The sequence below is a fragment of the Heptranchias perlo genome, chromosome 24 (assembly GCF_035084215.1).
Source record: "Heptranchias perlo isolate sHepPer1 chromosome 24, sHepPer1.hap1, whole genome shotgun sequence".
Classification (NCBI taxonomy): domain Eukaryota; kingdom Metazoa; phylum Chordata; class Chondrichthyes; order Hexanchiformes; family Hexanchidae; genus Heptranchias; species Heptranchias perlo.
In genome coordinates this window covers 16,272,709-16,299,787 of record NC_090348.1, presented here as the reverse complement: position 1 = coordinate 16,299,787, position 27,079 = coordinate 16,272,709, and the positions used below count along the sequence as shown (strand labels likewise).

The 27,079-nt window shown below is 42.6% G+C and overlaps 1 protein-coding gene across 1 annotated transcript in view; it reads right to left on the bottom strand.

Annotated features, from left to right (window-relative positions):
* The window catches only part of LOC137341475 (mucin-19-like), a 49,978-nt gene extending 25,635 nt beyond the window's left edge, over nt 1-24,343 (bottom strand). The window contains exons 1-12 of the mRNA XM_068004579.1: nt 24,334-24,343; nt 24,019-24,107; nt 21,559-21,707; nt 21,321-21,459; nt 20,419-20,523; nt 20,094-20,279; nt 16,515-16,754; nt 16,233-16,389; nt 13,728-13,853; nt 11,123-11,264; nt 7,834-7,862; nt 4,742-4,801 (exon numbers count right to left, since the gene is read on the bottom strand). Of these exons, the coding sequence (XP_067860680.1) occupies nt 4,742-4,801; nt 7,834-7,862; nt 11,123-11,264; nt 13,728-13,853; nt 16,233-16,389; nt 16,515-16,754; nt 20,094-20,279; nt 20,419-20,523; nt 21,321-21,459; nt 21,559-21,707; nt 24,019-24,107; nt 24,334-24,343 (1,432 nt within the window). The remainder of the gene's footprint in view (nt 1-4,741; nt 4,802-7,833; nt 7,863-11,122; nt 11,265-13,727; nt 13,854-16,232; nt 16,390-16,514; nt 16,755-20,093; nt 20,280-20,418; nt 20,524-21,320; nt 21,460-21,558; nt 21,708-24,018; nt 24,108-24,333) is intronic.
* Nucleotides 24,344-27,079: the final 2,736 nt, after the last annotated feature.

Below are 27,079 nucleotides of genomic sequence, written 5' to 3'. Positions count from 1 at the left end.
AGGTCATGACTGGACGCTGGATGCAGTTACCAGAGTTTTGGCTAACTGGCACTCTCTCTGGACCTCAACACAAGAGTGTGACCAGGAAACATCCATGGAGCAGTTACAAGCTCATTTACGACAGGTGTACCTAAGTTCAGCCTTATCCATTGGCCACAATAATAAGTGCCGGCACAAGTTTGGCCCTTAAGTTAAGGGTCTTGAAATTTGGGACAAGGTGATGGTGAAACTGAACAATGTCACAGGAAAGTGAGCAAAGAAATTTGAAGGACACTTCTCAATAATATACAAATTGAGTAGTGATGTGTACAGGATTCAAGCTGGTGAAAGGGATAGGTGGGTACATATTAACCAGATAAAGAAGTGGCAGGGACAGGATACTGGAAGGGTACATTCCATCATTCCTATAATCCATTTATGGCTTTTGGACGATGGCAATGAGCAAGTTGAAGAGGATGAGACTGCCTCCACTGACTCCAGAAGGATATTCCCTGGCTATGAATCCCATGAGCTTTTAAATTTAACATGGGATGATGAGTGGAGTTCAAACATCCTGAAACCTCCTTACCTGACGGAATAGATGAAAACAATTAAAAACACAAAGAGAAGCACTTGGAATTGGAAATTCCAAATTCAGCTGTCCTATGTACCTGTGTGTGTGGGATAGACAGGGTTAATTTCAAACAGGCTGCTAGCTCCAAAAGAGAGAGAGAGAGAGAGAAACATTGGGAAATAGGTAACAGAAGCTTGGCAGTCTCTCACGTGTTCTTCTGGACATATTTTTCTGGGTTTGTTTCGGTTATTATTCATTAAAATCGATAATTTAGTGCTATTGTCGTACTGCTTTAGTCAAGCGTATAAAATTTTTAAGTTTCATAATTTAAGTGGATATCCCCACGGTGACAGGAGGAAATCATGAATTGACAAATTAACCACTTGGGCTATCAAGAAGAGCCACAATGGATTTTCTCTTTTTATTTTATTTTAAAACAGGGGTCCATGGTTTTCAGGATCGCATGGGTGTTATGTTTTTTTTAATTCGTTCATGGGATGTGGGCGTCGCTAGCAAGGCCAGCATTTATTGCCCATCCCTAATTGCCCTTGAGAAGGTGGTGGTGAGCCACTTTCTTGAACCGCTGCAGTCCATGTGGTGAAGGTTCTCCCACAGTGCTGTTAGGTAGGGAGTTCCAGAAGTTTGACCCAGCAACAATGAAGGAACGGCGATATATTTCCAAGTTGAGATGGTGTGTGACTCAGAGAGGAACGTGCAGGTGGTGTTGTTCCCATGCGCTTGCTGCCCTTGTCCTTCTAGGTGGCAGAGGTCACGGGTTTCGGAGGTGCTGTTGAAGAAGCCTTGGCGAGTTGCTGCAGTGCATCCTGTGGATGGTACACACTGCAGCCACGGTGCGCAGGTGGTGGAGGGGGTGAATGTTTAGGGTGGTAGATGGGGTGCTTTGTCTTGGATGATGTCGAGTTTCTTGAGTGCTGTTGGAGTTGCACTCATCAGGCAAGTGGAGAGTATTCCATCACACTCCTGACTTGTGCCTTGTAGATAGTGGAAAGGCTTTGGGGAGTCAGGAGGTGTGTCATTCGCTACAGAATACCCAGCCTCTGACCTGCTCTCGTAGCCACAGTATTTATGTGGCTGGTCCAGTTAAGTTTCTGGTCAATGGTGACCCCCAGGATGTTGATGGTGGGGGATTCGGCGATGGTAATGCCGTTGAATGTCAAGGGGAGGTGGTTAGACTCTCTCTTGTTGGAGATGGTCATTCCTGGCACTTGTCTGGTGCGAATGTTACTTGCCACTTATCAGCCCAAGCCTGGATGTTTTCCAGGTTTTGCTGCAAGCGGGCACGGACTGCTTCATTATCTGAGGGGTTGCGAATGGAACTGAACACTGTGCAATCTTCAGCGAACATCCCCATTTCTGATCTTATGATGGAGGGAAGGTCATTGATAAAGCAGCTGAAGATGATTGGGCCGAGGACACTGCCCTGAGGAACTCCTGCAGCAATGTCCTGGGGCTGAGATGATTGGCCTCCAACAACCACTACCATCTTCCTTTGTGCTAGGTATGACTCCAGCCAGTGGAAACTTTTCCCCCTGATTCCCATTGACTTCAATTTTACTAGGGCTCCTTGGTGCCACACTCGGTCAAATGCTGCCTTGATGTCAAGGGCAGTCACTCTCACCTCACCTCTGGAATTCAGCTCTTTTGTCCATCTTTGGACCAAGGCTGTAATGAGGTCTGGAGCCGAGTGGTCCTGGCGGAACCCAAACTGAGCATTGGTCAGCCGGTTACTGGTGAGTAAGTGCCGCTTGATAGCACTGTTGACAACACCTTCCATCACTTTGCTGATGATTGAGAGTAGACTGATGGGGCGGTAATTGGCCGTATTGAATTTGTCCTGCTTTTTGTGGACAGGACATACCTGGGCAATTTTCCACATTGTCGGGTAGATGCTACTGTTGTAGCTGTACTGGAATTGCTTGGCTAGAGGCTCAGCTAGTTCTGGAGCATAAGTCTTCAGCACTACAGCCGGGATGTTGTCAGGGCCCATAGCCTTTGTTGTATCCAATGCCATTCCTTGATATCACATGGAGTGAATCGAATTGGCTGAAGACTGGCTTCTGTGAAGGTAGGGATCTCGGGAGAAGGCCGAGAGTAGTTCCTTGACATAAAAGTGGCTTCACAAAGTTATGGAGCAACCTTTGCTGGAAAAGTGTTGGTGCAGGGAGAGATCCAGTAGTGTTCAGAATTTAAGACCTTATCTGCAGACATTGGCAGATATCAAATATCACAGCGTGGTGACGAGTTGGACCAAGATTTTGACTCTCAAAGGCTTGGCTTTAACCCATTCAGGGTTATTGTTATCGTCCAAGACAGAGTACTCGGGGAGGGTGGGTAGGGCAGGGAGAGAGATGGGAGTTACTGCCAAAAGTAATTATGAGCACTTCTGTCTTTACTGTAAAACCACCAAGCCTGGGCATAATTTGTTTGTAAAATTGAAATTGATAAGATAAATTGATATGAGTTGTTATTCAAGCATTCCCGAAGGAAAAATTTACCTGAAGTTTAAGGGGATAATCAAATTATATTTTTAAAAAAGGAGTTCAGTCTAGGTGGTTCCTGCCCAAGGTAATGTATCAAGGAAGAAAGTTTTTTTAGGGGCATATAAAATTGAACATTGACAAGCCCTGTAAGTCCAACAATGCTACTCCCTGGAATTGGAATAATTTTGAAATGATAAAATGGACTCAAGCACAATATGGAGGAATATTTTGGGAAATAAAAAGTGGTCCAAGAAGAATTCAAGTAAAATAAACAAAAACATATGTATTGAGATATTGGACCAAACTGTAAATATTATATTGGACAGTAAAGTTCCTCCAGGGCTCATGAATGACATGAAATGTAATAAAACAGGATGTGTAAAATTGGATGAGAAGAAGTGATTGAGGATATAAGATAGAAACAGGGAAATTACACCACCAAATGGGAATTTTTCTAAGGTCATCGTCCTAGGTGATTTATGGGTGAATTTCAGGAACTGAACTAAAGGGATTAGAGAAAGATGTGTGAGTGCATCCATGAGTAACATAAATCATCTGGGAGCCTTATATCGTGATAAACTTTGCCAGGTTGTATTCGAACATCTTATTAGTATGTTTAATTGTACTCTTGTATTTTAACACTTTTGCTACTTATTATAACTTCTTAATAAAGCTATTATACTTTAGAATAAACCAGCTCCAAGCCTTTTTGATTAAAGACAACCAATTAATAGATCACTCACACCTTCAGAGCAGGCATTGGCCCAAGTCGCCTGTAAAAGCAATTTACTTGTCGAGCAATTACAACATAACTCCCATGTTGTCAGCAAATAAGTCATTGAGGGGTATTGATAGAGCAAATAGGGAGAAACTGTTTCCACTGGCAGGAGGGTCAGTAACCAAAGGGCACAGATTTAAGGTAATTGGCAAAAGCACCACAGGGAAGATAAGGAGAAATTTTTTTGACACAGCAAGTTGTTATGATCTGGAATGCGATACCTGAAAGGTTGGTGGAAGCAGATTCAATAGTAATTTTCAAAAGGGAATTGGATAAATATTTGAAGGGGAAAATATTGCAAGGCTACGGGGAAAGCGCAGGGTATTAGGACTAATTTGATAGCTCTTTCAAAGAGCCAGCACAGGCACGATGGGCCAAATGGCCTTATGTGCTGTATTGTTCTATGATTCAATGAAAATGAGTATCACAGGTTGAGATGCAGATGTGAAAACACTGAAGGGCCCAACAACTCTTACTCTCAGTTACCCAACATCTGAATACTGCAGTCCCATCTGTAGCCACTCCCTGTATATCAAGATATTTAATGCAGAACTCAATGAAGCTCATCACCATATTACTAACTGCCCACAGCGATGCCTAGTGTGCTATTACATTCAGCATGTGCGATTTCAGTTACATGATGTAAATACCCATTTGTAACATGTTCCATTCACTAAGACAGGACAGACTTATTTTAAGGGCTTGCATTTAGGGAAGATGTTGCTTTTTTAAATAAGTCTTATAAGTAGATTCATTCAATATTTCACCTCTGAACCACTGCTCTCCAGCAGGAAAGGACTAAGCTAGAAAATCAAAGGGAAGTATTTTCACTGATAAGGAGCTGAAGTTGAAAAAGAAAACTTGTATCTAAGATCTTGCTATTATATATTGAAAGAAGCCGTCACTCACCAGTTGTGAAGCCAGTGGTAGAGCCAGTTGTTGTTGCTGTCACTGTTGTAGTTGTTCCTTCTGAAGAACAATAAAGATATTCAAAACCACAACACACAGACTGAATTCCTAAACTTCTCCTGTAGAGTTTCACCATGAGACGAAGTGATTTGTGTTGAGCAAAAAATAGGATAAAAAATTAAGTGCAGATTTACATCACATCTCTCAAAAATAATGGGCCACGGTCTAGAAGAAGGAAGTAATGGACTTTCACCGACTAGGAGTTGAAGCTGAAAAAGCACACTTGAGTTAAAAGACTTGCTGTTTATTGAAAGAAGACATCACTTTCTTCTGAAGGAAAGCAAAAGCATTCACAACCATTACATTCAATTTGAATTGGGACAGTATTGAGAGAGTTTCAACATGAATCTCTAGGTATTACACAAATTAAAAGAAAGTGCACGAACGTGTTGTAAACCAAAAAGGAAATCTTCTTGTGGAGGCAGAGGGCATGGCTGCGATACTTTGTATCTGTCTTCACTAAAGAAGAGGATGCTGCCAACGTCACAGTAAAAGAGGAGGTACTTAAAAGGTTGACAGTACTCAAAGTAGAAAAGTCACCCGGTCCGGATGAGATGCAACCTAGGTTGCTGAGGGAAGTGAGGGTGGAGGTAGTGGAGGACTGCAAATGTTGCACCTCTGTTCGAAAAAGGGGTGAGGGATAAACCTGGCAACTGCAGGCCAGTCAGCCTAACATCATAGCGGGAAACATTTAGAGGCAATAATCCGAGATAAAATTAATTGTCATTTAAAAAATTATGGGTTGATAAATGACAGCCAGCATGGATTTGTTAAAGGCAAATCATGTTTGACTAACTCTCTTGAGTTCTTTGATGAAGTAACGGAGAGGATTGATGAGGGTCGTGCGGTTGATGTTGTGTATATAGACTTTCAAAAGGCATTTGATAAAGTGCTTCATAATAGACTCATGAGCAAAATTGAAGCCTATGAGGATAAAGGGGCAATGGCAGTGTGGATATGAAATTGCCTAAGAAACAGAAAACAGAGTAGTGGAGAACGGTTATTTTTAAGACTGGAGGGAAGTATACAGAGGTGTCCCCCAGGGGTCAGTATTAGGACCACTGCTCTTTTTGATATATATTAATGACCTGGACTTGGGAATACAGGGCACAATTTCAAAGTTTGCAGATGACACGAAACTCGGAAATGTAGTTAAGAATGAGAAGGATAGGAACAGACTTCAGGAGGACATAGACAGACTGGTGAAATGGGCAGACACATGGCCGATGAAATTTAATGCGGAGAAGTGTGTAATAATGCATTTTGGATGGATGACGAGAGGCAATATAAACTAAATGATACAATTTTAAAGGAGGTGCAGGAACAAAGAGACCTGGGGATATACGTACACAAATCTTTGAAGTTGGTAAGGCATAAGACATATGGGATCCTTGGCTTTATAAATAGAGGCATAGAGTACAAAAGCAAGGAAGTTATGCTAAATCTTTATAAATCACTGGTTAGGCCTCAGCTGGAGTATTGTTTCGAATTCTGGGCACCACACTTCAGGAAGGGTGTCAAGGCCTTGGAGAGGCTGCAGAGGAGATTTACTAGAATGGTACCAGGGAGGATGGACTTCAGTTATGGGGAGAGACTGGAGAAGCTGGGGTTGTTCTCCTTAGAGCAGGGAAGGTTAAGGGGAGATTTGATAGAGGTGTTCAAAATCATGAAGGGTTTTGATAGAGTAAATAAGCAGAAACTGTTTACAGAGGTGCATACTTTCCTCTTGGAGCCTCCAAGAAGCACTCCTGCCTCTCCTGGCCCCATAAAGTTATGTTTCGTATCTACCTTTTGGGGCATCCACTTTTGGCCAGGCAGGTTTTAGTGGCCGGGTCATGCAGGGTGGGCGCTCCGCCAGGTAGCCCCTTAAAATTGTCTCGGGATCCAATCTAAATGACAGGGCCCTGATTTACACATATTTATGAGGCGTCCACCTCAACCACCCAGTTGAAGCAGCTGCAGGGCAGTACCTGAGCGGCAAAAAGTACTATATGGTTTTAATCCTCTTCCGCCCCTTTTCCACCAAGTGGAAGGAGCTAAAATCCCCCTAATTTGTCTGCAGAAATCATCCAAGTCATAAAAAAATGTATTTATCTTTTTGAGGCTATACTTACAATGTGTGTGGTTAAGAATACCTGGAAAAATACTCTTGTCTTCATGGTATTCAATCTGATTTGAAACGGTTTTGTCTTATTCCTTCCTCATGATTATTTGATCATTTTTTGAATTATGATGAATGAACAATGCATGACAAAATTCGATAACGAATAATGTGGTTAAATATGAAACAGTCGATTCACAAAATTAGTGTATTGTATTTTGAGCTGAAATATGTGTTAATGACGTGTTCTGCTGCTTAGAGTCATTGTTATATCATCTAAATTGACAGCGAATATTTCAAAAGATTCACAATTAGTGATAACTATTGTTTGTTTTGAGAGAAACGCCAATGGAAGGAGCAAATGCAAGGGCCTAGAAATTCGAGCGTGCCTGGGGATCGAGTTCTGTGCCTGAACAGATAGGCACTAGACAGACGTAATACCGGGCCTCGGGCCACATTATCATCGAACCGGTGAACTGCGGAAAACCTAATGGTTCTCCCCAGGCATCTCGCCTGAGAAGAGGACTCGGAGGTCAGGCCGCTGCGACGCTCACATCGGCTCTGAGCTAAGACCTGGGTGGGTCACAGTGCCCGGGATTGAGGAGGGTGGGGTAGCAGTGGATGGCGTTAGGGGAGGGTAGCAACCGAGATCGGGTGGGGGTGGGGGGGGAGCCAACAGTGGCCGCGTGTTTGAATGTGGAGCTGGGAGGAGCACTCCTACTGCTCCCGGCTCCATATTCAGTCAAGTATGTTTTAAACACTTACCTTGTCAGTTGTGGCCTGCAGTGGTCCCTTTCAGGATCGCCTGTTGGGCCGCGTGGATATCTGGTTTTCCTGAATGCAGCTGGCCGATAACACCCTTTTTTCTTATCAGTTATAAGGATAGAGCGACTAACAGTGCTACCTTTTAATCATTGAAACTGTTACTTACGGCAGATGGTGGTTCCATTTTGACACATGCTGTAATATATGAAATATTAAAATTAAAATATTTTGGTATTGTATTCATTTGTTGGGAAATCAATAGCACAATGTTCTTCACTTTAATTACAATTTCCATTTTTGTTAGCTGAACAAATCTACTTATGTCATGCTGATTTTGCCATTATGAACAACATTCGAGGATGAACTTAGTCTTCGAGGCACTGAGAAGGCATTGCATTGGAGTTCTTTTTTTAGCATACTAGCAGGTCCACACAGCTTTACTCCTTTTGCTTTCTGTGTGATCAGAAGCATTACAACTAATGCACAGATGAGGAGCCAGGCAGAACACTGGGCAAATTATCCTGCATTGTATGTGTGTTTCTAGTACATTTCCTTTCAATTAATTGTGCCAAATAATGGAACAGGCCAGGGTGAAATGAGCCTGAACGGGAGGCACTTGCTAAGAGTGAGAAGTTCTATCCCCTCCTACTCAAAACAAATACATTGAGTCCAGTGTGGTTCTTCAATGGTACTTTCACAAGAGTACGAGGTAGATACAAAGGAGTAAGGCCATTTGGCCCAGCTTAGCCCGATCATCCAGAAAAAATTGTACAGCAAGCTAAAGAACTATCAGGAAAGTTTAGCAAAGAAGTTGTGCAAAACCAGTGGCCTGAATAGTAAAAAAAACTATTGCAGGAAGCATTGGAAAAGCATAAATTTGGAATCAACTTTGAGAACTGAAAGCTATCTTTAAGAATCCTCTTGCAGTAGGTGAGGCTGGTGAATTAATATTTCACCCATTCCACAGGGGTGAGGTGAGCACTGGGGCAAAGCTTGGCAAAATGTGGGTTTTTTTATTCGTTCATGGGATGTGGGCGTCGCTGGCGAGGGCGGCATTTATTGCCCATCCCTAATTGCCCTTGAGAAGGTGGTGGTGAGCCGTCTTCTTGAACCGCTGCAGTCCGTGTGGTGACGGTTCTCCCACAGTGCTGTTAGGAAGGGAGTTCCAGGATTTTGACCCAGCGACGATGAAGGAACAGCGATATATTTCCAAGTCGGGATGGTGTGTGACTTGGAGGGGAACGTACAGGTGGTGTTGTTCCCATGTGCCTGCTGCTCTTGTCCTTCTAAGTGGTAGAGGTTGTGGGTTTGGGAGGTGCTGTCGAAGAAGCCTTGGCGAGTTGCTGCAGTGCATCCTGTGGATGGTACACACTGCAGCCACAGTGCGCCGGTGGTGAAGGGAGTGAATGTTTAGGGTGGTGGATGGGGTGCCAATCATTTCCATGATCATTACAGTAAGGCAGCGGCTGGCCAGCAGAACAACCTCCCTTGGTGATGTGAATCAGGAATGTGCACATGATTGGCCAAAATCTCAAATTCATACTTGTATCCCTGCCCCCCTCTCCCCGCACCCCCCACCCCCACATGCCCCGAACCACCAGCAAAGCTTCGTAATTGCAGGGCTCTAGATTTATATCTATTCATTTTCATAACTGAATCGTTCAACGGTCAGTTTCAAAAAGCTTAGCAAGGTTCTACATTGGTGATTAATGGCTAAAGTAACGAATGATTAACTAGGAGGTAAAATATGAAGAAAATATCTTTAAATACAGGAAACAGAGGGTTGGAATCAATGGGAGCTTTACAGGTTGCAAGGAGATTAGTGATGGCGCTCTCTATTTTCCATCCATATTAATGACACGGCCAAGGACAGGGAAGATCTTCAAGGTTGCAGAGTGTACCAGAAACAGAAGGGCAAATAATGAGGAGTAATGCAACCTGATTAGAAAGATTTAGATATTTTAGGTAACTAGACCAATAGCTGACAGATGCAATTCCATATGAATAAATGTGAAATAAGTCAAATAGTAGCGACAAACCAGGGGAAGATGATTTTTCTCCTCCCTGATTAGGGGTTATGGGGAGCGGGCAGGAAATTGGACATGAAGCTGAGTTCGGATCGGTCAATGCCCTGTGGGTGGCGGAGAGGGCCCAGGGGCTATGTGGCCGGGTCCTGCTCCGACTTCTTGTGTCCTTTAGATTTGTGGTTGGGATCAGATCAGCCATGATCTTATTGAATGGCGGAGCAGGCTCGAGGGGCCGATTGGCCTACTCCTGCTCCAATTTCTTATGTTCTTATGTTCTTATGTTCTGATCACCCACAGTATTGTGTCAGGAAGTTAATTTAAATGTCCTGAGCGAGTGTCTGGCAGAATTGGCACCTGAGATTTCGCATTCGCTCCAGATATGAGGCGAGAAGTCATGTGCTGCAGCTGGTGAAATGGAATTTTGTCATGGTGGCTGCTGTTCCTGTCAGCAACAAAAGTGTCTCCTCCCACACAGCGCAGCCTTGCCGCACTGAACAATTTATAACACGGGCCTATCTGGTGTCCACAAACCCGTGTCTGAAGCGAAACTGCCTTTTTAAAGATCCTGCAATCTCAAGGTACAGCCTAGCAATGCCTAACACCCAGTTTCTATTGGTGTTTTTTTTAGTGCATCCGCCCAGCGTTAATGGAGGAAAATGATTTGAAAGGCATTGTGACGTCTTTTCTGCATCACTTAAATACTTCCTCAAGCCCTCCCCACTTTGGTCGTCATTAATGCAGGTCATCTGCAAAAGGGGCAGAGATCTGGCATTACAGACCTGCACCCTTTTCGCCCTGTCAATGGCACCCTGGGAACCAGCGTACACGGGGCACTACAGACAGGAAAACGGGTCCCCAAATGTGCTAAATTGAACTAGGTAACAACATGATGATCGAAAAAGAAATCTGGGGGTAATAGTGGATAATTCTATGAAACCAACTACATTGAGTTTCTTAGATGCAGCACAAAAAGAGTCAAACGAGGTACCTGGTTTCATTGGCATGGGTATACAGGACAAATCAAAGGGGATTGTATTATTGCTCCGTAAGGCGTTGGTCAGACTTTACTCATGGTTCTGTTTGGTGCTGTGTGGAAAATGTTACGAGGGAAGGCCATTAAAGCGGTCAGACTGTATCTGGAGTACTATACGGAGTTGTGTAGAATATGTTATCATGAAAGCAGAAGGGAAAATGGATTCAACAGACAAACGGGTGCATTTCTTGAGAAAGATGTTGAAGAATATAGTGAGAGCACAGGAAAGTGTGAATGGTCTCTGTAAAAGGGATAGGTTTCTTGGGTATATTGGCTTCTTGTTGTTTCTAAAAATTCCTTTGTATTTATTATAATCTTCTTTCTTATTTAGAGATGAATAATAAATTACATTATTTAGAAATGGATAACAAAATAGATTATCACTGATACTTTACCATTGTCCACAGGGTGTATCTTGTACTTCATTTGGTTGCAGTAATTGTCCATTATAATAACAAGTACAGTCGGGTAAGGTAACACACTTCATTAGATTTTCATCCAGGTAAGGAGCATTGTCTGGGCATTTTGCATAGCAGCCTGTACATTAAAGAAAATAGTGAAATTAATCTGAGGCATTGATCATAGACCAGCTACTAGAGCTGAGATACATTAGTATTTATTGGGTATCATGTGCTTATAAACATTTCACTTTTTTTTCTAATTCCACCTTATACACTGACACTTAAATATACAGCCAGGAGCCAATTTGAGACTATTAATGCACAAAATATTACTGCAATGCAAACAATTTATGTGGAAATGCTGCAGTATACTCTGAACAGCTTCAAGAGACACTGAATGGAGGATTTTCAACTTTCACCTGAAATGGGCCTGAAGTTGGTGTCAGGAGGCCCACACCATCTTCAAGTTCATTTGATCAATAGCCAACAGCTACGTATCTCGCCGGTTGTGGGAGTGGGGAGCACGGAGCCAATCACAGACAGAGTTCCACATGAGTTGGCGGCGCTGAGACCATATCCAGGCCATACTGAAGCCATCATTTCAATGTAAATATATGCTAATGAGTCCTGCAGCTCTGCTCTTTATTCGCTGTGTGCCGATTTAGTAGAGGCACCTGACGACCTCCAACATGAGCACTTCTAAAGGGCCAGGTGAGAGATGTCGATGCAAGCCCTGCCTGCACCAGGTTTTGTGTAAGTGCTCCTTTGTCTAAGGGCTCCTCTAAAAGCAGGAACTGCCAAGCAATCCCAGCACAGGGAGCCTCCCAGCAGTGATGAAGATACATTGGGGCAGCCATCACTCCATTTAGAGGAAACACTCATTCTAAAGGACAGCCGCAGACACAAACTTCTATTCCCTTATCTAGGGGAGTGCTGGTTCTTCAGCATCTTGTTCTTCCCCACTGGTTCTTCCTTTCCTGCTGCTCTTTAACAATTGTCACAAGAAAAAACAGACCCCCCCCTCCCCCCCACCAGATCTTGTTATCCAAGTTTCCTCCTGATAACTATCAGGAAAGACTGAACAGGCTGGGCTCTTTCCTCTAGAAAAGAGAAGACTGAGGGGTGACCTGATAGAGGTCTTCTAAGATTATGAAAGGGTTTGATAGGGTAGACATAGAGAAAATGTTTCCACTTGTGGGGGGGATCAAAACTAGGGGCCATGAATATAAGATAGTCACTAATATATCCAATAGGGAATTCAGGAGAAATTTCTTTACCCAGAGAGTGGTTAGAATGTGGAACTCGCTACCACAAGGAGTAGCTGAGGTGAAAAGCACAGATGCATTTAAGGGAAAGCTAGTTAAACACATGAGGGATAAAGGAATAGAAGGATATGCTGATAGGGTTAGATGAAGAGGGGTGGGAGGAGACTCGTGCAGAGCATAAACACTGGCATGGACCAGTTGGGCCGAATGGCTTGTTTCTGTGCTGTACATTCTATGTAATTCTATGTAAATTTGAGCACCCTGGTTCTGGCATGGGACATCATTAGATGCATGCTCAGCTTCAATATGTGGGTTAAGTGAACTTGTAGCTTGCACAATCTTTGGGCGTGAAGATGTAGAAGCACATGACTCAGAAATGTTGGTAAGCATACTAGGAAAACGCAATGAGCATATGCAGCTAGACGGTTAACTAACACAACTACAGATTAAAGTAAACATTTTGCATCTCTTAAGACAAAGAAAAAAATTACTTCTTCTGATGCAATTGGAATAAAAGCAATCCTTTAGATCAATCATTTGGTGGCTCCCTTGAAACCCTCCCACGTTTCACTCCTGGACTGCAGTGCAAGCTGTTCAAAATCCTTTTCTTTCTCCCTCTGCTTTCATCTTTTCTACTGCCCCACACTAACTTTCTGGAGAAAATATTTTAAGACCCTTCCATTTGATCCAAGCGTCCTAAAAGCTTACACAGTGGGCACCCTGATTCTAGTGCGATATCATTACATGGGTGCTGAGCTTGAATACAAGGGCTGAGCAAAGCTTTCCATCCAACCTTGACTATATATGTGCAGTCAACAGTGCCCTGCATTTAAGGGAAATGGGCCAGCTGGTTAAACCCAAGCTGCCTTTGCTCCTGATGCCGGTCGTCGATAATGAATTATGTGAACCGATGTGCCTTCCAGTAGAGGGTTTCTGTCATGTCCCGAATTACAGCAGTTCACCATTAACAGCTGCTGCTGGTTAAATGTCCTTCAGGTACCTGGAAGGTGCCATTGCCACAGAAGATTAGAGCAGCTATTACCTTCACTGGCAGTGCAGTTGCTTCTCACCAGTTTCTGTACCTCAACCTTTTGTAACAGTTGATATCATACTCCATTCAGATACAACTGCTGAGTAAAGATTAGGGGACTCATTTTCAATATAAGCTTAAAGCAAGATTTGCCATCTCATTATTACTACAAAGCCACACTTTGTATGTCCATGCTTAAATTAACATATATTCTTATTAACCTTGAAATATATTTTTAAAAAATAATTTTGAGATATATCATATATAACTAAACCATAAACTAACTAGAATAGAAATTTGAAACCTTCAAGAACTGCGGCAAACTTCTTGCCAATGAAATGTTCACTGCAAGTTTTTGTAATTATTGTTCCACATGGTTTGTAGTGCCAGCTGCATTCATCATCACGATTGTAATAGTCACAGTATATAGCTGCAATATAAAATGCAAATAATTAACATTTATTCAATGGGAATTGATTCAATATCACAAAAGGCATATAATTCTTGTAGAATATTCTAATCATGGGTGTGCCAGGAAATCAAATAAAAGACCTACCCCGCAAAAGAAAGACACAAGTTGAGTTTACAAGTTGTTGAGAGCTGTAAGCTCCTTAGAGGCAATTCCCAGCCAGTAGGAAATATTATCCTCTGCACATGCAAAAACTGCAAATACTTGATTATAACATTGCTCATCATGGTATGGGTCTCACAATATCTCAATGCACAGATAGTCAACATTAGCCCTACAAAGCTGAATTAACAACCATCGATACTGCCCACACCACCACATTTAGTGACACTGCATGGCATGCTAACACCACCACTCAGCTGCATCAATACACTCAAGCAATGACAGGCAATTTAACCCACACTATCCCCCAGTCAGAAACACAATTGCCCTGGGACAATTACCCTGGGGCAAACCGATATATCTCACCCAAATGGCTTTCATCAGCACAATTGTCAAATCACCAAGGAAGACTTTCCTATGTCCAATCATTTCATATCAAGCAGATAAAATTGCTGTGGCAATGCCAACAATTACTTTCAATAAGTATGATTCAATGGCCCATTTTCAACAATTGATCTATGAAATAGATCACAAACGATCATGCAAAATAAATCCAGCATTGAAATGGTATGTTGTCCATGAGGTGCTGACATGGGGGTGATTATAAGCCCTGGCAGAAATTGGGTGGATGGGCAGTTAAAATCATCCATGTTACTTACCCACCTGGGAGCCATCGTTTCCCAATTTTAACCTGCTCAATTGAGCTGGCACCAACAACACAGGCTATAGCTGGCAGGGTCCTTTGTTACATATGCATGTCGGGTACCGATGATATCAATTTTAACCTGCGGCCTGAGCAGGAAGGCGCAATGCGCTTCCTGCCAGACCAACCTAGCTGGGTAAAGGTTCAGGGCACAGTGAGGCCCAAAAAGGTACGTTATTGAATTGATTTTGTTTGTGGGGCGAGGAGGAGGAGGAGGAGGAGCGGAACAGCCCCAGCAGCTGATCCCGCCACCCGCCTGGTCTCGGTGGGAGACCTAACGGCTGCGCGATTGTCCACTGCTTCCCAGTGGGCCTGCGGGATTTAAATGAGGCCCAGGAGATAAAATACCTCGAGTCTAATTTCTGGAGCAGCGGGTGAGTTTCTAACTCACACTGCAAGTTGTTGTTGTTGTTGTGGTGGTGGTGCCGTCAAAAATTGGTCCAGAGTTAAAATCAGAGCATGGAGGAAATCAAGCTATTGTTCAGCTATTACAATGCCAGACAACTAGATGCACACCAAGGGTGTGCAATTTAAAGTAATTTGATGAATATAGGGTGTTATAATAAGCAAAAGAATGAATAGGGTTCGATGATGATTGGAGGTCATGGATATGGAATGGTAACAGTATGGAAGAGATGAGAGTCCTGGGAAACCCTTCAGTGAATAGGGTAAGAGTCAGATGATGAACCATGAATTACAGCACAGGTATGTGATGAGAAGAAATTGGGTAACCACGACTAGCTTTGGTTGGTGGCCATATAACTTCTTTCAAAATTCATAGAACTAGACGCTGTCAAATATTTAGGTGATGTCCAAGGAAAGGACAGATTATTCAGTTGTAGTTTGAAAGGTAAGGAGATTCACCATTTTTAAGGATAGACTACATAAGCAAATTTTCAAGAAGGAAAGAGGGACTGAAAGGAAGAGAGTTTGAAAAGACCGCATAGGATATGAACAAGATTCCCACATGACTCACATCTTAAGGATAAAGAGAGGAGTACGACCAGGACCAGAGGTTTTAATGAGCCCCAAGGAGCGGAGGTCGGAATAGAGTTGGTGAGGAGGAAATCTGATGTCAGTCGTAATGGTAGAACAGAATGGAGCCATACAGGGGGCCAATAGCATCGAGGTTAGAGTTGAAGTAAAAAGCTATGAGATTAATTACATGAAGGATGCAAGCAATTTTACTGCCAGATGTGTACACCACTTCTTGCAGCAAGTTCTGAAGTTCCTAGCTAGGTGTCGTCTGATCGGCATCCAGGTTCAGAAAGAATGATAATGTATGTTATTTCCTATGGAACTATTCACTGATCAGGCCCTTGTTGACCAGATGAGGGGCTGCCTGTCAACTCTGTAGAGACAGAATTGTGGATCCTTGCTGGGAGGGGAAATATACTTAAATTTTAAATATCTCCTGCAAAGGAGGATTATTTCCAGATGACTTTCATAACCAGCCTGACTTGGCAATTCAAAGTAAATTCAGTTTCTCCTTGAAATGGTCCTTGATTATCTTGCATAGAGAAATTGCTACTTACGACACGAGTCTGGGGTTCGCCAGTCAATACAAACACCAGCTTTACTACAAGCTTCTGCATACACTGCTACAGCGGTACAGAATCCCAGATATTTCCCTTCCGAGTCACAGGCACAAGCTTCCTCGACACAAGCATCATAGTATGGGATTGGGTCAACCTGATAAGAGTGTTAGACCACAGTGTCAGAAAACACATGAGCATTTTGCAAGAGACCTTACCTCTTTTCATTTTAAAGCTTTCTTGATACTACCACATATAGAAATATTTCTTATTATTCCTTACCTTTTTATGGCAGCCTTCAAAAATGTCTCCTTTAATGATGGCACATTTCCTCGCAGCCCATGAGTGACAATATGGATTTCTATCACAAGGAGAAGTTTGTAATACTTTTACACTGCATGGGTTTGTAGATTTCCAGCTTGCTACAAATTCCATTGGATTGGTCACCAAAGAGTTTGACTTTGTCGTTAGATCATCTTCAGTACGGGAATTGAAGTTTCCACAGAGGCCACATACCTTGTTCTATATTAAATGTTCATAACAATAGAAGAATGGTTATATAACTGAGAACAACAACATTCTGATTGGAAAAACAATCAGATGTGAACATATTTTCTCAGGATAAAATACCTTTCTTATCAAATCCAATCATATTACATTTATCAACAAATTATGTAAACTACAGTAATCAAAATTATGAACGTGATATCAAAATAACTTACCATTTGCATCAAACGAGGACATTTTATAGTTGTTCTATTTTCCTCATTTTAAATGATGCTAAAATTCTTCACTTATCTTTAAAATATATTTTCTGCATGGAAATTAACCTTAATTTGCTCTGTGTGTTAAAGTTAGCACATACTAAGTGTGCATTGAGGGGCAGTAATTTGTTATTTGCCATTGAGTATGTATTAATTTTACCCATGCTTCTTAAGTTCACTTCTGGGAGTAAGTGTCTTGAATGTACATCAATGTTCATTCAGGACTTATTTCAATCCCACATTCAATTAATTTCTCCCATTAGAAATGATTGTTAAAGCATCAGAGAGAGCCAATAGAGTTCCAGTGGTGAAGAGAGCACATCATCAGATCTTGCCTAAATGGTCTTTTGGTTGAACTCTACAGCATGGACCTCAGATCAGTGGTTGGAGTTTCCTTGCTAAACCTGGCTGTAAACAGGCGGTGCAGCAGGGGTAATCGAAGGAAAACATGGCAGCAGGGGGTCCTGGCTGAGATCCCACCCCAAAAAGAGCCCGTCAGACATTTCATCCAAGGAACCTGCCAGTAAGTGAGACCCCCCCACCCTGAGCCCGATGTAAATAGGATGGGTGGGCATGGTTTGCTTGACCCCACTTTTCCCTTGGCGACTGCCCTCAACAATCAACACCACTACCAATTGGGATTCAGAGCATGGTGTCCCACAGGTGAGAGAGCAGAGTGGAGGCCACAGCTTCAGGCAATGTTGCAAATCTGCTTGCCTTTTGCAAACTGAGGAGGACTGCATCCTTTGGAGCTATTTTATATCTCAGGCACTTGATAGTACTGAACTTTACAGCAAATACTAAAAATATTTAAAACATTTTGGGTGAAGGAATGGATTTCTCTACAGGAATACTCTTGTTCCTGTATTATGAGAATAAAGATGAGGAGGATAGGGTGGAAGGGAGGATGGAAGCAAAGATAGTGAGACATCATAGGAGGCGACAGAACTCTGCCAGTCAATACCTATTCCACAGGGTATATCGACTTCCTACGGTCATATCTTGACTTTTCAACAAGGCAATGCATTAGAAAGCTGCGCTTCCCCCAAAGGCTATTGGAGAGTTCTATTAAAGCAGCCCATTTAACAAGCAGCACAGCAGTTGTTAAAGTGACTACAGCCTTGAATTTTTATGCCACTGAGCCCTTCCAGGCAGCCTCTGGTGACCTCAGTCAATATGCTGTGCACCATTGTATCAAGGAGGTGACAGATGTTGTGTTCAGGCAAGCATTCCAATTTATTACCTTCTCTGTGCACCCTGCCAAGCAAATACAATGAGCAGTGAACATTTTATAGAATATCAGAAATCCCCCAGATAGAGGTTGCCATTGATGGTACTCTTGCAACATTGAAGGCCCAGTATAAGAAACCCACTCAATTTAATCTACAGAAAGGGCTGTAATTCTGTAAATGTGAAAATAGTCTTGCATGTAAATGCCAGCTACCCAGGAAGCTACCACGACTCATTTATACTTTGGCAATCAACAATGCCTGCATTGTTAAACCAGAACACATCTCAGAGACCAGGGATACCCCCCATAGCTCTGGCTGATGACAACTCTTTGGCATCGAAGCTCAGTAGTACAGAACAAGTATAATGAGGAACTAGGATACACTTGAACTTTAAGAGAACAGAGAATCAGCATGTTGAAGGGCTGCTTCAGGTGCCTCAATAGGTATAGAGATCCCCTCAGTACAGCCCAACAAGGGTCTTGGCGGAGAAATGTCCTAAGAATTGCCTTAAATGTATCCTCAAAATAGAGTCAGTAGTCAGAGTGAATGCTGGGAAAGGAATGTGCTAATGATAAACTAAGAAGGCTTATACAAACAAAACATTCCTTACCAGGGATAGAAGACAAGTCATAAAGACCACAAGCCCGGGGACGGCTTGTTAATAGGGTCATATAGATGTCCTGCCTTATCTGGACCTGTGTGAGATTCTTTGTGAGCAAAGACCTGACAAGCTAAAGAGTAAATGAGTGATCCAGCATGTCTAGGTGCCAATGCTTCATTGGTGTAGAGGTCATCAGGGGTACTAACAGGCCTGTGTGAGGTGATTGACACCAAAACGACTGAACTCTTCCAACACATCTGTCACTCAGATAGATCAATAGAATTGAGAAGGTTTCTTTGAAAATTATGGATATATAAGATAGTGTTTTTGACACTAAAGTCTCCAGTTCTTAGTTCTTAGTTTAGTTCTAACTCTTTTAATAGTTTTTGTAGTAGTCTTTGTAGTAGAAGGTGTAGGAATTCTTTGTCTAGTATATGTAGCAGGGTGTCTCTGTAAAATCAGAAAGTGCATCTCCGAAGAGAGAGAGAAAGGTTACAGAAGTTAAGACTGAACGGCTACAGGCAGATACAAGCGTGTCACTAAGATGTACAAGTTTTCCTGAGATCTAAGGATCTGAGATTGATGCCAGCTAGACTAGATACAGGTATCAGCACTGAGGATCTACGGGCAGAGGTTCATTGCTCTGATGTCTCAGAAGGCTAACACATTCCTGCGAGAGGAAAGCGAGGAAACCAGCTCATCCACACCGGCTCATAAGGATGAGGTTGTACAAGTTTTGGAAACATTGCTAACTACAAGCTTGTAGACTTTCATCTATTCAATAGACTGACTATCTAATATTGCTAACTTGTCAGCTATCAATCTAACCAATTTACATCAATCACAGACACTTACCTCAACTGTAAATTTATAATCAAAAAGCAATTAATGCTATATTATTGTGCTATAACTGAACTGCCTCTGTCATCTATTTTGTCAATTAGCCCTATCCACTAATTATTTGCATACTCAATTAACAATCGTCTCAGTGAAGTTGCTGTCCCTTAAGGGACACTCTGCAGACTTACTTTACTGTAGATAACCCCTTCTATTATTAACCTGTCCTTGGCAGCTCTCTTCCCACTCTGTGTCTCCTGACTGACACAGCATTTAGTTTCATCGAGGTATCTATAGATATTCCAGGGTTTGATGAATCATATTAGATGAAATATGTCCATTTCTCAAAACCATGGTCTTCACTCTGTTCAAGGCTAATTTCTATTTACTAATACTGACACACAAAAAAAATTTGAACCATACTTACTTGCCATTTTGGATCCAGTGTTACCGAAATTCTAGTGTGTTTATCCCATATCACAGTTATCCCATTGGAAAATTCAAGAATTAAATAGAGTCCAACCATGTGTAGTGAATATACGTTTTCTATGCATAGGGTTTCATTGGAATATGTGGCTTGTACTTTGCCATCCAATAGTTTTATTTCTATTTCCTATAAGATAAGAATGTGTTTGAAAGTAGAAAATAAATTATGGTTCCTGTTTAAACATATATTTTCAAAACATGTATTAAAATGTTCAACTCAAAAGTTAAAATCAACTGTTTTAATAATTACAAATCAAAGCACATACCTCAAGTAAAATTTTGATCACTCTTGAACATGTCACTCCATTTTCACAACAAGCAACACTCTCTATTAGTATTTGAAATGTACCAACTTCTTGTAAACAAAAGTCCTAAAAATGAAAATAGAGAACATCAAAATATAGTCTGAGATGATTGATCTAATTTTATAGTTTGCATCATTTATAGCATGTGTGTATATATATATATATATATATATATTACACACGTATATCAGTGTAGTCAGCAAAACTAACTGCATTGACAAGATTGCATGCCCCATAGACAGACCATATCGCAAATAATATCATGTTTAACACAATAAAGGAAGGTCACACCTAGCTAAAAGATAATTGTGTGCATGCAGATTTTCTATCAGTAGCAGTGACAGTACTACTATTTTCTCAGAACAGCAATAAATATGAATCCAAGTGATGACAGCATTTGTAACACATTTATAAACCATGTACTGCTCTGGTGCTATCACCAAGAATTATCTAACTGCTAACCTACTGAAGAACTTCCTGGAAGAGGTGCCTGAGCTGAATTCTACTGATTCTAATGACAGTTGGTTCTTTTTGAAAGCAAAAAGGTGTCCTTAAAGGATAGCTCTAAAAGGTAGAGATATCCTGTTTTTTTTAATACAGTGGAAGTATTTTGTTATGACACTATTAAAGCCAGGCAGCATATCCTTTCCATCTCCTTTAAGAACAAACAGTAATTTTTTAAGCAGCAAACTTGCTCATTAGTAATTCACTTTCAATTGCTAACGCTATTCATAATATAAATGATTAGCAACATCTCTATTTCAGTTCTGATGAAACATCATATACTCTCCTAAGTATGTTGGATCTTCTTTTGTTATAGTATAATAACATTTTAACTTATATATTTCCCTGTTAGGACGCACCTGAGCAAAAATGTATTCACAATTGCTATCAAAGAAGAATCTTTGTCCATCAAAGGTTATGTAATGGCCATCCCCATGAACTAGACAGGTCTTTGTACATTGATTTTGACTGCACTTCCATGATCCACCCTGGCACGTGCTAGAATAGAAATAATGCAGTGCCACATCATTTTATAATATCATGCAGATATTGATGCAATATATTTTTATTTATTATTTGATTCAAGTTTAATCTCACCACTTGTTGCAGTCCAGTTGGAGCGTAACGCCAGAGGAATAATAGACATCACTATATAAACAAGAACATTCTTCACGATTAATGCAGGTTCCATTTTCATCTTCCACTTGATCATTCGGGCAGATACAGCCAGGAACACAGTTACTTGGCTGTGAAGAAAGAAAGGGCAATATTTATTTTAATGAGTGTCTCTTTGTATCATTTTAAGACAATATTAGATGACAATGTGATTGTCAATGTATTTGATATTCAGACCATCGTTTTATATTGACTGAATACGCCAAATTCCATTTTTATTACATAGAATTATGGAACGTTCTGGGACTAGTCACGTTCAGTCTTCACCCAAATTGTGCATCATGCACAATTCCTGTGGGCATTTTGAATAGTGTAGGAAGTTCCTGCCAGAAAGAGGTGGGAGCTTCATTTCATCATTTTAATTAGGCGGGTGATGTCTTCACTATTTTAAGCTGGATTAATATTGATTCGTAAAAATGTCCCTGCATAATGGTCGCCAAGGATTCCTAGATAGCTGTGGGATGTAAAAGTGTTGATTTAAAGTGACAGGGAAGGTGAAGTACAGGATTTGAAGAAGTATTTTCTAAGTGTTTCTGTGCATTATTTTTGATTACTACGGGGCTGAAAATTCACCATTCACGATCCCAGCAGTTGTGGCAGGATCTTGCCCAACCAAGCGCTCCCGTGCTGACCCCATCAGAATTTACAGGGTCAGTAGGAGGGCACCTAATTACCATGGGGCAGGCAGATTCAAGCAGCACTTCTCTGCCCCTGGAGGACTGATCAGAATTTTTAAAATTATTTTTAAAGAAAACTGCCTCTCGTTAGGGGCCCAACCCATTTTTGGAGGCCCACTCACGGCATACTGGCCTCCATTGATATGCCGAGTCCCTGTCCAGCCTAAGGAGTTTGAACTTGGCATGGGGACTCCCTACCCCTGGCTCCACCCCAGGCCATCATTTGCCTTGTATGGGGGGTGACTGGATGTATAGTGTAGAAAGTAAAGTTCGACGAGTATTCTGGAATTTTGATTAACATCTTTGAGAAAGCAGGGAGAAGCTCTTCAGAACTTTTCCTCAAGAGAAATGGCCCAATGGGGAGCAATAGTGGATCAAGGGCAGCAGCCCCTACTTCAAGCTCCATATTGTGGAAGTGCCTTAGCATTAAGGCCATCCAAGAAAGAGGACAGGAGGCCAGGACTGAGAGTACTAACTGCAGACTCGAGTGTGGAGAAATGAAGGGCTAGGGCTGGGGGGAGAGTGAGGGATAGGCAACACAGGTAGCTCTGCACTGAGGCCACCCAGATGGTAGGACAGGACATGGATATCGATATGTCCTGCCCCACCGTTCGGGTGGCCTTAATGCAGAGCTACCCAACAGGCAGAAAATGACATCGGAAACATCAGAACAGGAGAAGGCCATTCAGCCCCTCAAGCCTGATCCGCCATTCAATTAGATCATGGCTGATTTGTACCTCAACTCCATTTACCCACCTTTGATCCATATCTCTGATACCCTTTCCTAACAAAGATCTTTCAATCTCAGCCTTGAAAATGTCAATTGATCCACTATCCACAGCCATTTGGGGGAGAGAATTCCAGATTTCTATTAAATTTTGTGTGAAAAAATGCTTCCTGATTTTACTCCTGAAAGGCCTAGCTCTAATTTTAAGATTATGCCCCTTTGTTCTGGATTCCCCCACCAGAGGAAAGAGTGTCTCTGTTTCCACTCTGTAGAATCCTTTTGTCATTTTAAACACCTCGATTAGATCAACCCTCAACCTTCTAAACTCAAGGGAATACAAGCCAAGTTTATGCAACCTGTGCTCATAATTTAACCCTTTAAGCCTGGGTATCATTCTGGTGAATTGGTCCTGAAACCCCTCCACAGCTAATATATCCTTCCTGAGGTGTGGTGCCCATAACTGAATGCAGAGTGGGAAAAGGGCCATGACTCAGGCAGAGGCCCAGGCCAGCAAGCAAGGCAAAATACAGGGAAGAGCCAAGGCTGGAAGTAGTCACACATTGGGCACTGTGAAAATGGCAGCACTGCCCCATTAGGAAAGTCATCAGATCTGACTAAGCCGTAAATTTATATACTGGCAACTAATTGGTCCATAAAGTTAAATGCTAGTGTCTGAGTGGTCCCTAAATTTAAATGTTAGGCCAAGAAAACTCTGATGATCACTAAGTTCACATATGACACAAAATAGGGAGACAGACGTGAGCCATTTTTATGGATTAGAAATATTGCCTTCCATGCCATGTAGGAATAGTCCAAACATCAGAGAACCCAAAACAGGCCCCTGCAGAACTACACAAGTCACTGGCACAAGAAGAGCATTTTTATTATTTAAAAAAAGTCCCACACTAATTATTTTGAACAATTATTCAAACCCCTTTGTTATAATCTGAAAGTTATTAATATTTGAATGTTACTTACACAAGGTACATTTAGATTTTGGCATGTCTTTGCACATTGATTTTGTTGTTGAGAACCAGTACAGTCCAAAAATACTTTTCCAGGGCAACCTAAAGAAAAAAGTTATTTAATTAAATTTGAGTGAAAATGTAATTAAATTTTGAATTTGAAAAAAATGAAAGAAAAATAGATTACCTTGTTTGGGAATTATAGTTTGTGGGAAAGAACAGTTAAGTGTTCCACCTTCACAAAAGCTGGGTAATGAAAAACAAAGTTTATTTTATATTTGCTCAATTATATATGGTCAATATGTTTGAGTATAAGAAAACTACTTACCAAAAACCATCTTTAATAGTTGTAAAATGTCCATGTTTTACAATCATATCACCAACATAACATGGACAGATCGAGGTTTTAACACAGATTCCAGTATTGTCCAAGCGCGTTCCTTCAGGACAACCACAACCATTGACTGGGACATCTTCAATATCACAGGTAAAATCATAGTGTGATAATGATTTGCAGAACTGGTTACAGACTCTCGTGTTATACAGAAAAACCTGGGTTTCAGGACAGCTTACCCCTAGAAACAAATAACACATGCATCAGTAATAAACTTGTAATAAAAATGCGCCATAGAAGATAATCCTGATAAGTACATAACTTAATGGAGTAATTCTCCCTGTAAAATAGGAATAAATGAGATTGGCACTTTGAAATGCATCACAAGTGCTTGAATCAATGATGCATTTATCCATATTTTCTTGTACATTAATTATTGAATCTACTGAGACTTGAACTAATTTTACCAATACTAAAATATTCAAACATAAACTGATTACTCAAAGGATGTTAGATATTTCAGACACCATGGGGGTTAAATTTGATAAGGCAGTGTGCGATTAACTGCGCCCGGTGTTACTGATGTAGGAAGCACACGAGATTCGTGCTGCATCCCCATTATCATGATTCCCACGTGCAGCCAGCACCACCCGTGCTGTTGAGTGGCTGCACGCACCAGCAGGAGGCCCAATATGGGGCGTGGCTAGCACTAGGTAAAGGCAGCCTGCACCTCTTAAAGGGGAGGTGCACTGTCAATGGAAGCAGTGCAGGATGACAGGCAGAATGGCTGGAGCGGCAAGAGAGCATGTCCCGAGGTTCTCCGACAGCGCACTGGAGGCCTTTATGGAGGGAGTGCAGGAATGGAGAGCCATCCTGTACCCATAGGGTGGCAGGAGACCCTCCAGATACTAGCTGCGGAGGCAGTGGGAGGATGTGGTGTGGAGGTGAATGGCAGGAACACAGCACCACGCGCATGGATACGTTGCCGGAAAAAGTTCAATGATTTGAGACAAGTGGTCAACATGAGTGAATGCAAGTGTCACATCCTACCAACCGCAGGACTGCTCCAAGCACGACACACCCCCTCACCCACCCTCCAACAAACACCGTCCATCCCCGTACGCAAAGCTGCACTTCGCTGCATCTCACCCTCACATAGTAGCACACTTGCAATCCACACACCTACCACTCACAGTTCACACACATTGGCAGCTATTCGATGATAGGCACATCAGCCAATCACATTGTAGGACACTCACTGACACACTTCCCTTTGTCTTGCCGGAGAAGGTGGCGCATAACAGCCGGCAGACTGAAGGACCCGAGGGAGGACAGGCACACCTACATATCCTCATCCCCTGGAGGAGACCGTGCTGCGGATCACTGGGCAGGCCATCGCTGCGGCCGTGGTCACTGGCCGCACTGGAGGTCCCGATGAAGGAGGTTTCTGTGTACCTAATCCCCCTTCTTGTTTCCCACATCTACCTCATCCCACAATCTTTTCTGACGCATGTGCTGTAGATGATGTCAGCAAGCACGCCTTACTCACTCCTATCCCCGCTCCACAATTCAACCCGTCTCCCTTTGTCATTGCAGGTGCCCCAGAACTGGAGCCGGCACCGTCTGAGGTGGAGGAGGAGGAGGAGTTGGAGGACACCGATAACGAAGCTGCACCATCACTCAATCTGACTCTCGCATCCACCAGCTCAGATACTGACGCTGCATCTCCTTTGGAGGCTAGGATAGAGGAGGGTTCTGCACATGGTGAGACACCGAGTACAAGTGCGCAGGGACTGGAGCGGAGGGAATGGATACCCCAGGTGCCAGTTCACTGGAGGGTGAGGTCGCACATGGTTCTGTTGTCGAGGAGTCAGATGATGACTTCAAAGGGCCAGGCTACAGAAGACGGCTGATGGGTGTACATCACCAAATGCTTGGTGCACTGGAAAGCCTGCCAAAAAGCCTGTGCACAATGTCAAGGGGCACGGAGGAGTCCACCTCGAACTTTGCACAGGGCTTTGCGCAGAGCTTGGAGCCCATCCTTACTCACATGGTACAGGTGGTCACCTCCATCAGCACACCTGTGGAACCCACCATGATGCAGCTTCCATTGCAGCACAAACTGATGTCACCAAAGGTTTGCATGTTTCAGGTGAAGCTTGGACTGCTGCTTTGGAAGCTCAGACTGCTGCTATCATGACTCTGGGGACCACTGTGGAACGGGACTTCCAGGGCATCACAGAGCTCCAGCAATCCGTTCCCCAGCTGATCACCAGGGTTGCTGAGACGCCACCCCGTGCGAGTGGCAGCCGAAACTGCTGTCCTCTCTCCAAGCATTCCTGCTCCCACCCCTGTCACTCCGCCAGTGCCCTTAATGTTGCCTGTCAGCCAGCCAGCCCAGACTGCTGCAGCCCATACCGAGATGGTGCAGTCTGAAGCTGGGCCCTCCCGGCCCACAGCTGCTCAAAGGCGTCCTCCAAGGCCACCTGCACGGTCCTCCATTGAAGGCCAGCAGCCCTCCACCATCCATGCTCCGGCCACTGGGGATGCACTTCATAGGAGCACTAGAAAAGGTAAAGGCACATGAACGACAGGCACTGAGGGAATGCACAAGGGTGAATAGAGTAATGTTTGATACTTGAATTAATGTAACTTTATAAATTTGGATTTGAAGTTGCAGTTGGTGGTGGTTTTTATTTATGCGATGAGCTGCGGGAGGGAGCAATGTGTAATCATATGG